At 36.1% G+C, this 14,908-nt stretch overlaps 1 protein-coding gene across 2 annotated transcripts in view; it reads right to left on the reverse strand.

Moving 5' to 3' along the window:
- Positions 1–14,908, reverse strand: part of LOC145681643 (uncharacterized) — a 238,272-nt gene that overhangs the window by 82,738 nt on the left and 140,626 nt on the right. For both annotated transcript variants that reach the window (XM_081753264.1, XM_081753263.1), the window contains exon 3: positions 4,552–4,637. In XM_081753264.1, the coding sequence (XP_081609390.1) occupies positions 4,552–4,637 (86 nt within the window). The remainder of the gene's footprint in view (positions 1–4,551; positions 4,638–14,908) is intronic.

Below are 14,908 nucleotides of genomic sequence, written 5' to 3' on the forward strand. Positions count from 1 at the left end.
TGCGTGGTTGCATAATCACCAGGTACGAATGGTGGCCAACAGTGACGTACTGAGTATTAAGTGTAGCAAATTTGTACTCAAATGCTCTAGAAAGACTTCTGGAGTGTCGGTAGAGCACAACAGATGAATCAGTGTGATTCATATGTGTGCAAATACCTAACGAAAAATGCCCAGAAATGCACTCATACTAAGTAAACGTGAGTTCAAAGCGTCGGAAATGAAAGGAATAGCATCAAGAACATGAAAGGCATTGCCAATTCACCAATAATATTTCATCAATCCGATGCAATATGATCTGCACGGTTGTATACCAATAAGGATGCAACAACTGAGGCCAAGTTGAAATTGTGCAAGGACACTCACTAAGAAACTGGGTAAACTAAATGAATGTCTCTAGTGGGATCGCATGATCGATATTCAAATATGGCCAGTGTGTGTGTTGATATCGGCATGTAGCTAATAGACAAATGTCAATATATCCCACTACTGCTGGGACACGGTCCCACGTGCGAAAAATAGGAAAGTAACTGCTCGTGTCTTGAATCTGAGGCCGTGGGCTCTCAGTAAGATTGGAAACAGCGACCACTCGAGTGAAAGCGAGAGTTCTAGCCCTATGGTTCCGAGGGAGCCTCACTTTATCTGTATTCAGTTCTTTTAGGAGTACCCACTTTGTTAGGCGAGCGCTTTTGTACAGCCTCCCGACATACTTGTGTGTTTCATTTTGTTACTCCTACTGCACAGCTGTAAACAATCAGAGCTTTAAGACGTTTCTTCCTATTTCTCATGTCGTTTTATTTTCCATATGTATGGTGTTCCAGCAGCAGTGCTGCATGTGCCTAATTGGTTCATATTCGTCTTTGTCTTTGCATGTGCACTATGTGTAAGATACGAATTTCTGGATGTATTTGCCTATATTTCGAGTACGTCATATGTCCCAGAAGACGTGGGAAATGATACAAGTTTGTTATTTTCACGCTCTATCAAAATTTGAACCATGGATTATGATATTTCTTTTCATATATGTCGACTGTGGGACAATGTCTGATTATATCCGATGTCTAATTTTCTGATTATATCCGGTGTTGATCAAAGTGGATATCTAACTGAAAACTATAAGCAGAAGAAAAGTAGACAAGATGTAAAATACTGATAATTTAGAAGACGAGTAAATAGGAAATCCATTCGCTAAAAAATTAAAACAAAAATACTCAAAGGCGGCAAGAACAGGTGCGAGTAGTAACAGACGGTGGGATTGTAATAAGTTTTGCATCCAACAGGCAGCAGAAGAAGTCATATTTTACTGTGAAATCAAAACGGCTAAGAAGCTATAGGTTAGATAAATGAGGGAAAGGAAGGAATGGGAAAAGGTTGATACAACAGACGATTGAGAGATGTACAAGTTATACAGCAAGTTTCGAAGTGAAAGATACTGAGGTAAGGAAGAGTTTTACAAAAGAAAATGCGAAGATATAGAAGAAATAGAGCGAGTTAGCTAATATGAGGAAATGTAAAATAAGGTGGAATTTACGAAATTTCGTAGGAAAACAAAGGAATATTACGATGGCAGTAGAAAATAAGAAATGGAAATGTGTTAGCAAGAGAATTGAAATCTTAGGAAGATGGAGAGAATATGTTGAGGATTTACATTCGAATAGGAATAGATTATGTGACCTAAATGTTGAAGTAGAATATGAAAACCTTGGGAACTACACAAAGTTCAGTATTCTTCGGGATGAGTTTTAAAAAGATGTATTCGAAATTGGGAATGGAAAGGAAACCGAACATTCAAGCAGATATATGAAAGAGGAGAATGATTAAAGGAGTCCCTGAAGAAAATCATGATACACATGGCTACGAAATGGAATCCAGGGAGATGTGAAGATTATACAACGATTATACCTATATGTCACGCAGCAAATATTTTGCTTCGAATTCTGAACAGAAGGATATAGGGAAGAACAAATGTAAAAAGTTGAGGAGATAGAGTTCGGGTTGATGAGAGGTAAGGGCACAGAAGTTACAATTGTATTATTAAAAGTGACCAGTGAAAAATATAAAAAAGCTAAAAAATATATGTTGTATTTATTAACCTAGAGAAAGGAGTTGCTTCGTGAATTGGGAATTGTTAGTGGAAGTTCAAACGGAAGTTGGATTTAAATGGTGGCAAGATCGAAGACTGATAGGAAACATATATATGAACCAACAATTAAATTTTAGAATAGAAACATTACATGCAATTCTTAAGGCATATAAAAATAAAACTAAATAATTTCACAGTATGATTGAATAACCGTATATACATTGCCTTAGTGTTTCTGTTCAAGTATTTTTATTACTCCGTATATGAGGAAGAGTTATTCTTAAATATACATCAATCTCAAATTTTAAAACAACAATTCATCAAAGTAACCAACAATATTCTGTCGCTTTTTCACCCAACACATTTGAGCGTCGATATGTCACCTATGACGTACCTACAAGATTAAAAATTCGCCTAGTCACCATCGATTACTTTTTGTCAATGTCAAGCGAAGAAGGGATTTGAACTGGCGTCCTCTAAAGTGATTCTCCAATAAATGTAACCGGTGAAAATCGGACGGTGCACTGTCCGGGGTGTATGGTGAATATTATAGTGTTTCCCACTGAAGGCGCAGAATGGTCTACCGTGTCATCCTAGACATGTTTATCATAGCGTTCTCGTGTAACAGGAGGACCCCTTTGCGATCCAAAAATGCTGGCTCAAGAGTTTAGAGTTTTTCTTCAACACGGCTCATCTGCTGTCAGTACACAATTGTATTTATGAGAGCATTCCACCAAGCACGCAAGAGATCCTTCTGGTGCAGTGCTTGTTTTGGCTCCTTTGAAACCGGTTTATGAGATGATAGCCATTGATGACGTTGTCGTGGAACTTCGTACAGGACCAACTTTTCCTCACAAGTCAACATGCTGTCAAGAAATGTCTTCTTCCTCAGGCGAGATAGCTTTGAAAGGCAGGTGTTTGCTCGCATGAAACTCAGGGGATTGCTACAATCGTTGCTGCAGAATTGTAGATTCATTTTACAACTAGTATTTTGCAATAATCCCGTGACGTATCTTGCCAGGGGCCGGGAGCCCTAAGCCCCCTGTTATTGTGTATTAATATTACTTTAACTATTATTTAAATATTTTTTAATTTTAAACAAATCTCATGATCGTAGTGTGGGTTATGTCTTCCCGTCCCCTAATTCTTACCTTCTAGATCTGCCATTGGCTTTATAGCCATTTGTATGCTGAAATTGAGGCTATTCTTGTCTGTGCCCAGAACGGGTACTACGATAGTCATAGAAAAAAGATAACATTGAACACATAGAAGAACAGAGGTACATGCTTTAGTTAAACATATCGATCACTCATTTTTCTATTCTTTAACATTTTCCAAATTTAAGAATTAGACCAACACATACCTTTTGAGTTTTGAAGAAAAGCATCAATATGCCCATAATCTGTATAATAGAGTTTGCTATCTGCATAATCATATAACCTAATAGTATGATTAATTCTCACAAGAGAGGCTAAAATAGATATGAAAAATCTACCGCAATATTAATAGTATCCATTTAAATACCAATAGAAGTGAGCGACACAGACAACGCAAAAGTGCTATTGTGAATTGTTCAATCATTTGCTTCCATCCATTCATGTAATTGAATCTACATATATTTTAAAATGGTAGTTATGTACACGTGTTATAAACTTTGATGGGCAGGTCAGTGTATTCCTGAAGAAAATTTAAGGGGATATTCCTAATGATATCGTATGGCATAGCCCGTTCATATTCCGTTCAGCTGCGAAACAAAGATGTACTAGAAAAGTACTACTGTTTCGTACGTGCGTAACTTTCGCACAACTGGACTTGTACTTTTCTAAGGATCCTACGACACTGTACTCCTAAGAAGGTAATCAAATTATGCTGCCGGTTGGTTGAGTGAATACCATTTTTCAATGTTATATCACTAGCAGAAAATTTTAATCATTGGTGGCGTATGATTGAGCGATTACTCCCTCTTTGGCCAAATGTACTTACAAAGCGTGAGGTGTCTAGATATGTAGAAGGTTCAGGTTTAAGCATGTAAACAGAATTCAGTTATAACTGAATGTTCCGCACGGTGCATTTTGCCTAGTCCGAATGAACAGTACACTTAATGACTGAATGGGCGCAAGAGACTAACTTCTGAACATTCATGGAGTTTCCGGGGTTACGTGTAACTTCGTCATTCTCAATCATTTTGTTGCCGACATACTTAGCAACCAAATTGAAATTCGGTCATTTCAATCACGGAAGTTCAATACAAATTTAAAGTGAACCACTTTCACAAATTAGCATTTACTCGGCGTCGTAAAATATTCTGGCATCTCCAAAATTCGTTTGATATCAATACACATAAATTTAAATATACAACATTAATTTTTGAATAAGCATTAATAAAATTAAATTTTTAATAACAATGAATTTTATTTGTTTATATCATCTACTACTATTTTGTACGAAATAAAAAATAAAAAGTGCATTACCATACACACTCCAAGAATGAGGATAACATTGGAGATTGCTACGATTGAAAATCCTCCAAGAGATACGTAGATACATACTTTGGCCGCTGTAAAAGAGAAGAAATTTTAGAAATTACTTTTTCCATATAAAAAACTAAATTTCAGAAAAAAATCGAAATAACTTACTGTCAAATAATTATAATAATAATAATAATAATAATAATAATAATAATAATAATAATAATAATAATAATAATAATAATAATAATAATAAATATTGTGTGCGTCTGTCATAAAATGATTTCATTGAAAGAATTTACGAAGTGAAACTCATCTTCTACAGATATAGGAATTGACCAGATCTAACCAAATAAAGTCGTTTGCTATTATTTTTGAATTGTAGAGGAGTAGAATGGTTGAATAACATTGTATATTTACTAACAATATTGCATATACGAACCTGTTTAATTTATGCGAGCCTACACAATAAAATAAGATATAAACCAGCAATATGACAGTTGACTACGCACATAAATATATCTTTTTTGTGTGTACTCTAGAACACTTCCCGTTTTAAGACGTTAAGATTGCATAGGAGCCATGCTAATTTAGAAACATCGAAATTAGTATCAAATTAATGGCTTTCGTGATCCCTAAGCCTGACTGGTGATAGTAGCTATGCATTTTTTTTTAAAAAATGAAATCTTTGAGTTTTACGTCCCACGCTTATGCCGGTTAGGCTAAAGGAGACGGTGATGATGAGGGACGAATGAAATGGTGGAAAGAAGAAAGTGGGAGGAAACGGGAGAACCCCGAGGAAACCCACGCACACGATGTTTGTCCACCACAATATTCACTTGGTAGGGGCTGGGATTGAACCCGGGACCCCAAGCACCAGAGGTGAACGCTCTACCACTGAGCAACCGCGGCCCATATGAAATTTCAAGTCCGAACTTAGGAAAGAAGTGATATACCAGCTGACCAGAAACTTGACTGACTAAATCAAAGGCGATTAGTTAATCGTTTACTTCATGATTTATTTGTTTAAAAATGTATAGGTAAAAGGTCGAATCTTTTCACTTCGTTTTTATTTATTTCATCCATGTTGACAAAGATATTGTAGCTATTTTTTTATTTTACTCGTTCTTTAATATATTTTGAACAAAACGTTTCCTTCCGTGTGAAGAACATATATTTTAGGTATTTTTTGTTCAAATTTAATTATGATGAACGACCATTGTAGTTTAGTGTTACAGTGAGTAATTATAGTTTGCTTGACATGTATCTTAAAATACTACATATTGTATTTTCATCAATTGCATATTTTACGAGAAATTGTGATTTTGACATGAAATTATCCTGAGAAGGGGTAGGTAATTATTTGATTTTCAGTTAGGCGGACACAAAGTCTTCCATTACGAAACATCAACTATCAAAGTAACGAAATTTTTTAAATTTCAATTTTAGTTACATACGGAATTTAAATATTAATTATAGAACTAACTAAGTTAAGTGAACCTCTTATATAAAAGACACATCATTAATCACAAATTTATTCAATGTTCTTTGGGATGATTTCTTTAGACAACAACATAGTAGCAATTGTTTAATACGTTGGGTAACATTATGGAATTGCTCAGAGATATTTTGTATTTTTTTAAACTATTATGTCTATATGTATGACAAGTTTAAAGAACATGAGAGGGTCCAGTTTACTTAAGAGATAACTGAGAAAATAATTCTTAATTACATTCTGCAAATCTGAATTAATATTTAAATTTCTGTCCTATAGTTGAACATAACGAGTAACATCGTCGTACATGCGTCCATTTGACCTATACGTTTGGGCTAGACCGTTGTATTTTATACTTCATGTCAAAAGTTTTAAAAGGTTAACTAAGGAAGGGAGAGTTTGTATCATCTGGTTGAACTCAACATCATTTTACAGGATACAGTAGAATTATAGTAATTGGCGTTAATTTCTGAAACATTATTTACTGTGAAAGAAAATAAAATCTCCAGGACCAATACGGATGGACGTATATCATACACGTTTGTTTATTGGTAGTTTTCAAATTGATCGTTCATTTCAGCATTGAAACTAAGGTTAACAGACTTCAATTTCCACTATTTGATGAAGTCCTATCAAATGTAATCCTCTCAAAATTATCAAGGTTTTTCCAATAAGAAGTTAATGAAACAATTCCGTGAACTATTTAAACGCACTAGGGTATTGCAAAAAAATTTTTTTTCGAATATTTATTGTCCCCCCTACCATATTGTTACAATTACTGAAACAAAATTGTGTGCTAATTTTAAGGTTTGTAGGTCACGTTTTGACCCCCGCCCACCCCAAAAATAGTTTTCAGTTGAAAGCGCACATACATAACACGAAGTAACTTTTTTAATGTTTTTGCTTTTTTCCTTACAGATTATAACTAAGGCAGAAATGAGTAAAGTATAGAAAAAGAACCATCTCAGGACCCGGTTCCTCCAATTTTATCCACAACAGACCGACCAGTGCTTCGAATGGACGACAAACAAATGTCTGAAGCATGGCTCTTAGGTAATTTGTTGCAAGGTTTGACCCCGAGAAAAGGATTTCAACTGCCCACCAATGGGGATGTGCTTCGCTACTTGCTTTTTCTCAATCGCAGAAAGATAAAAGATATAATGTTATGAAACACGTTATTCTGAAGGCTGAGCAATTTTGGGAACTTTCTGGCATTTCTGTAACTGCTATCAAATTAGGACATTCCAAAGCAAAACTGAATAAATTAATTGTGCAATACGAGAATCTGCGGAAATATAAAACAAGAAAGAACTCCCCAGCTGAGCGTGAAAGCTTTCTCAAATCTCTTCCTCTACTCTTTGACAATGCTATTTCTATTATCGAACATGACAGATGTAGAACTAGGAAAATGGTTCTGGAAGATGTGCACTTCTTAGAAGATCAACGAACATGTCAGAAAATTTAGTTAGGTGGTCTTAATAAGACACATTTTGCGAAAGTTATGAGAAAATTATCTCATCATGAAAAGGAAATTGAGCAAGCTGCGAGGGGGAAGCGTCATCAAGAGGAAGCTTCAACAAATATGAGCACAAGTACTATCCTCGAACTTGATGATATCGATAGCGTTGATTCAAGTGATTCGGATAGCTTGGAAGTTGAACCTGAACCAACTGACGATTCTCTGTTTGTATTTCCATCAACAAGCAATGGCGCAGCTGGTACAGATACTGTTCGTAGAAAAAGTGCATTGATTGATTTGAAACTACCCAGAAATCCATTTACAAGCCATATCATACCAACTACGGGGGAAAGGCTTAATCTGTCAAGTGGTCAACGAACAGCATTCATGGGAGCAATTCTTACAGAAGAGAGTTCCACTGGAAAAAGCTACTCTTTCAATTAAAAGCACATAGACAGCAGGCAAAAAAAAAAAAGAAAAAAAGAAAAAGAAAGATTAGCGACTCTGGTAACTGGCATTCCAGGCTGTGAAGAAGACAAAATTCGTGGTATCCCAGTAATAACAAACACAACAGGTGAAGAACAAGCAAGAGCTACGTTTTCCCTTGCAAATGAGTGGAATGTTTCAGATAATGTAAGATCCCTTGTTTTTAACACTACAGATTCGAACTCAGGGTGGAAAAGTGGAGCTTGTGTTCGGTTGGAAAACATCTTTGACAAGAAATTGTTTATGTTAGCTGGTCGGCATCATATATTTGAAACAATCCTAAGTTCTGTTCACAAAGAATTGTTTGGTGCAACATCAAGTAATGAAAACTCCGAATTTATTCAATTCAGAGACTATTTGGTTAACTATTAACACAGAAGCTGGTTTTAGGACACTGGAAATCAAAGACAGGAGTCTGAAACTTACTATGAAAATTCTAAACAAGCACTAAAGAGAATACTTTCTACTCCAAATGAAAATAACTTGCTACCTCGTGATGACTATCGGTAGTGTGCTGAATTGATGTTGATACTTCTGGGTGAGACACCTGAAAGAGGAGCAACGCTTCATACTCGATGGATGTCATTCATTTTGTATCCTGCAAAGATGTTTGCTTTCAGTGCTCAAGCAGGATATGACAACGACATGATTAGTAAACTGGAAGCACTATATAAATTTAGTGTCCTATTCTGCGTTGTGAACTGGCTCTCTTTATCTATTAGGGCCGATGCAGCGTATAATGATCTCAAGCTATGGCAAGACTTGAACAAGTATTGCAAGTATGATCCACAAGTTGCAAATGCAGCCATAAAAGCCATGAAAAGGCACTTCTTGTATTTAACCGAAGTATGTGCTGTGTTCACTCTATTTTCGAACAGACTTTCCTCTTCAAAACGACAACAGATTGCTCGAACATTACTCCGAATTCCTCAGCCAAATAAAGTTTGAAAGGGGCCATCCAATTGTTCCTATTCTTAGCCAAAGTACCAAACTATCATCCCTTATTGGGTCTAAATTCTGGTTTTTGTTTCACAGCATGAGAATTGACGCAGACTGGCTAGGAAAACCTGTTAGTGAGTGGCACAATTATCTCGATTACCAAGAAGCTGATATATATATATATATATATATATTTATATATATATATATATATATATATATATATATATATATATATATATATATATATATATATATGTGTGTGTGTGTGTGTGTGTGTTTGTGTGTGCAGTATGTCTAAGTGGTGAATGATCTGTCGGAACGGGCTGTGAAACTAATCCAAGACTTGTCAACAAGTGTTACCAATGATGAAACACAAAAACAGTTTTTATAGCACGTGATCGAATATCACCGCAAAGAAATCCCTAACTTTCGAAAAGAGACATTGAAGAAATTGACATTCTCCTCCACAAAACCATAAACCAAGTCATTTGACGTGATTCTGTGTATTATGTAGTACTCTGTTACTAAACTTGTTTTTATATGTAGTTGGCAAACAAGTCTTATACAAGTAAAATGTTGTATTTTCAATTTATGTAGAAAGATAATATTTTAAAATTAATACATCTCACTAAGTGTCATTGCAAAAACAAAATTAAGAAAATTTTAGCAAAAATCCTCCTAGCGTAAAAATCTTTTCACTTGAAAATGGAATCTAAAGTAGAAAATGGAATTTAAATTAAAAAATGAAAATCTATAATTTCAAGATATTTAATGTTCATAAGGATATATGTATAAGTTATGTAAATAGCTAATCGTTGTTGGGCGGGGGTCAAAACATCACCAAATGACCTAAAATTTGGTATGCATTCAGATTTTGCCAGTTGAAACAACATAGGAGGGGGCCACCATACAATTTTTAAACTTTCAATTTTCCCATACTTACATGCAATGCACTAAAACGCACGCTATATAGTAATGCAGGCGTGAGGGCTAACAATAACACAAATAGCAATAAAATAATAATAAAAATAATCACAGCATTTTTGTCTTTTTAAAGTTTTTTACATACAAGTATCCATACTATATAATTTTTCATTGATTGAATAATTGGTTGAGATATAGAAAAAAAATGTTGTAAAAGTGAAGTTAAAGTTTATAAGAAGAGACAAAATTTAATTATTTGAGATCAGCTAACAAATATGCAGTATGGATAATATACTTCGATATGTATAGAAGTAGCAAATATAAACCAATAACAAGTTGAGAACAGTAAGAATAAGCATTAATAATGGTAACAAGAGAAAATATGTAACAATATGAATAAATAATGAAAAATAATAAGTAGCTGAAATAAAATATAAAAACACCGCAACAATAAATACACGAACAAATGCCTAAAGTAATTCTGAGAGCGTGAGAATTGTTACAGGCACGAAATGAAGAGAGGACGTGATCAACAACAGCAATATCATTATCCAGTTGAGGAACAAGTGTAAGTTACAGTCTGTCATGTACAGTATTCTAAGTTCTGGGTTTTGGGAAATTTGATAATACAATAAATTTTCATACTAGGCCCTATGGCAATAAATTTCTCACAATATTGTCGACTCAAACACTCAGCAAGTAACACTGCGTCAAATGGAAGTCCCCGATACCCGAATGTCAGGAGCACTTCATCTCGAGAACTATAGCGAGCAAATATGTACCATCCTACATGGTGTGAAATCCTACGTACCCAATAAGACCTACGGAAATCGAACCGAGGATGAATATGCTCCAATGCTACTTCGGTCAAGTTAGAGTGGTTGATGACTATGTCACGACCTTGGTTTCTCCGAATGCCGAAATGACCAAACAACGACGTAGTAGTCCTATTGCTGCAGTTGTTGGCACAGAAAACACTCACGACCACGGATGTACCATGAACATGTAGCAAGTGGGCGTGTAGGATAGTGCAATTAAATATTCTGAACATGTAGACATGGTCTGCAGTGATATTCAAAAACGCAACGTACCTATGTAATAATAATTGTAAAGGACTTTGTCACGCCGAAACGTAAGCAAAGGTAAGTTGACCTCCAAATTAAGATTGGTAAAGAGACTAGAATCGGAAGGCGCAATTGGCTAGTCTAATACCCAAGTCATAGGATGTGTCTAGGGCGCGCCAGCAGATTCAAAAGCAACAAAACTATAATCTAATTAGACCGGATTGGATTAAGGTACAGCGGAGCACATCAGTGCAGCACCCTAAGAAAACGAATGTGATATGACTACGTAAGTCGAGTCAAGGATGAAATTCAGAAAATGAACCATGTCAACGAATGACAAACGAGTACCATTCACATACAAGTCCTGGTCAATAATAAATGCACTGATAGGAGAAATGCACATATTGAGACTCAACAATGGAAAACTGAAGTCATTTCTCATTGGACAGTGAAAAGATTATGTACAGAGGGGGACACTTCTAAATGGTACAGCCATATGGAGATTTACGGCTAAGGTGTACCATTTACAAGTGTCCCCCGCTGTACAACCAGTTGAACTAGTCGAATAATACTACGAAAGTGTCAGTAGGAAACATAGGTTATAAGATAATCAACTAAAGCAGACCACGAACAGGAGCCGGAACCGCGATACCAAGTAACACTAAGTACACTGTCTTGTCGAACACAATTTTTTTCAACAAAGCACACTAAAAGTTTAGGTCCTACTCACTCTTGAAAATGACGCTATTGAATACAATTTAAATGAATCATATCCCAACGAAAACCTCAGTCATAATATTGTTTCAACATAATATAATTCCATGTGGTGTCTTACGCCTTTTCAAGTTAGATAAAAAGTGAAAAGTGCTCTGTTTTGGGAAATGATATTATGAATCTAGCTATCGAGATAATGGAGATTGCCAGTAGTGCTTCAGAAAGAGGGAAATGCATTCTTATGATTATTGAATAGCATATTAGGTCCAAATACAAAGCCAAGCGCCCATTTGCCAATAGTTAAGACATCTTAAAGATGCAGTTCGTAAGAGCAAAAGGTCTGTAGCACATTAAGCTAGTTGTATCATGCCTCGTTCCAACATGGAAAGAACTAAAGTCTCGCGCAAACAATGTGGAAAATCATTTAATCTGATGCGATTATACAATTTTATTAATGCAAGCTGTCTATCACGACCCTGGTTGGACAACATACGATACAAGATGTGATGGGGTCCTGGGGAATTCCTGTAGGATTCAAGAGAGTAAAATAAAACTTTGCAAGTGTGAGAGAGGCATTATAGTACTCACTGTTGGCCGTAGTGAAGTTTAATGGTCTCTAACCTTGTCCAAAGAAAAACCTGCAGGGTAGTATGCAGATACTGAGATAGCCCGAAACGTGAGGCCATATAGCTATTACTTTAGGTCAAGTCTGTAAAACGCCCGTAAGAGAACGAACCCGATGCAAGACTGTAAAGACAGGCTTTTGTTTCGATAACGCAGAAAGGAAATAAATATTCTCAGCTTTGCTTCTCCGATGGTTTTACCACGTGTTGAGAAAAGGTCGCACACAACGCAAAACCACTCATGATTTATATTAAATGGATAACGATTCGTATCAAAAAGTGTTATCAAAGTATCATTATAATCTCATGGATTTCCGCAGAGCAGCAAGGAATTGGGTGGTAAGGACTGTCGCCACCCAATTCCGTAATGCGGCCACTACCAGCATTGAGAAATGTCCGCTCAAAGACATTTGTTACAGCAGCTACAGGTATACCATCGTCGGTAAGGAAACGAACAAATAACAGTCAGACTATGTAGAAATAATGGAAAGCCATCACTGCCACAACCATCAAAATATCGTTCACATGTCAATGCGATAGAAAAAGAAAAGCACTGCACAGGCAGAGGTCGATTCAGGAATATGCACAATGGGTAGTGAAGAAATGAGTCGGACTCCCATCACTGAGGATTAGCAACCCATTATCCTCAAGACAGTTTTCTACCTGATGCTAACGGTCCTCAGCGCGGATAGAGAAATAAAGATGAGAAAAAAACTTTAGGATATTCAGGAAGCAAGACTCTCGATTCTAGGTACTGATAGAGCTGAAGAAGATCGGTGTTCGTAAAAGCTTCAGATTGACAAATGTATAAGTAATAAATGGTAAACATGCGAGGGAAGAAAACTCGGAGCTGTCGGAAACAGTTTGCAGTCGGAAAATTATCTGAATCTGGCGAGAGTGAAGAGAATCGAAGAACATGGGGCAATGCTCGACCAGTTCCATGACATCACATAAAAAATGAGTTTAGCCAGAAATAGAGAACACTGGTTGGAACTGAATTGAGTTTCCTTCAAACAATGATTGATGAGTGGTCTGAGAGAAATTGTGTGGAATAAATATAGTGACTATGAAAGAGTTAAAGTTCTACTAAAGAAGTGCCGTAATTTTGGATATTAGCATTAGAGATGAAATTTTGCACGTAAACTAATCACTGTTCACTCTGTGGTCATTAGTTGGTCTTCCATCATGTCAAATTTTAATTTTAAAGAAACTAATGATGGTTTACGAAAAATAATATTTTTTGTCTTTTCTCAGAAATTATAATATATTTAAGCCATCATGTACGCTCAGCCTTAGGCCAGCAAAACAGCGATGAACCGGTTTTCGCTAAAGATTACTATTAATAGAAACATGAGTTATATAGTTTTCGCTAGTAGATGCGACTAGATATTGCAATTTCAGGATTACGTCTGAAACCAAATCAGTTTCAGTGGGAATGTCTGACGTTTTGGTTAAAACAGATTTACAGAAAGAATGTCTAAACGTAGTAGAAAACAGGAAGAAGATATGTTTTCGATTAATCGATCGGCGGCAGAGATCTTCTCATCAATCATTAGCTGTCTGATACGTTTTCCTAATTGCAAATCTGGAAGTCCCGAGATCAAGCAGAATGATCTCGTTTTTAGTTGACAAAAAGGGCTTTGCGGATACCACACCATGACTTCCTGGCCGCTGTTAACGTAAAATCGCTCGCAATACCTGACATATTGGTGCACGAAGTGTTGCCCTTTGAACCAGCACAACGTACTAGGAATATAAGAAAGGGCATTAAGCTGATAATTACCAGTCTTCATGTACTTTGGAATTGTTGGCAAAGTGAAAGTAAGAATTATTGCCTGAGAGGCAACGAGTTTACCTGACTTCCTACTTTTGATACCAGCTACATAACATTAAGTTGGTAAGCAAGCTCCGATTTTAACAAATCCTCGGTGGCATTTTTGAGTTTCCAATGTGTTATTACATCGCAAGTGACGTACAGTAGACGACGAGATTCTAGCGAAATATTAACTGGGCTATTGGTTGTCAATTTTTGTAGTTTCATTGTTTACTTCTCATCGACCACTTTCACCAACATAGTGGTATTCTGTAATTTCATGATATAATGAACCTGTTCCGACCTTTTAAGTAGCAATTGCATTGATGATGGAACAGGACAATTCCTTTATATTACTCAGACGATTTGATTTTGCATTGGCTCGTTCGGCCGTTTTACTTTTAATTGCAAGACATCATTCTACAAATACCACGATATTTGTCATTTCCATATTATAAACAACTTGAAAGTTCATCTCATTCTCGTTTGGATTGAGTTTTGTTGGCGACAATGTGAGTGCATCTCCGAGTTTATAGTTTTAGTACCCATAAAACGTTTGCACTATATATAAATTTATAAAGAGATAATGTGTGTGCAACTTCAGATAGAGGTTGTTACGAGGGGAACTTAAACTACTTCCCCGGCTCTCGCATAATCACGACCTCAAAGAAGTATCATCGTGGGATCGACGGGTTACAATTGAATGGAAACAAGGAAACAATTCTTTGACAGGAATGTATGGCAACCAAAAAAGAAGGATTGCAACAAAATAAACAATCTGTCGAACGACAAACAAATATCTGGCCTTCCCAGAAGGATACAACATTTGTGGATTGTTTT

This window comes from Thermobia domestica, chromosome 3, assembly GCF_964235325.1.
Source record: "Thermobia domestica chromosome 3, izTheDome1.hap1.1, whole genome shotgun sequence".
In the NCBI taxonomy this organism is placed as follows: Eukaryota; Metazoa; Arthropoda; class Insecta; order Zygentoma; family Lepismatidae; genus Thermobia; species Thermobia domestica.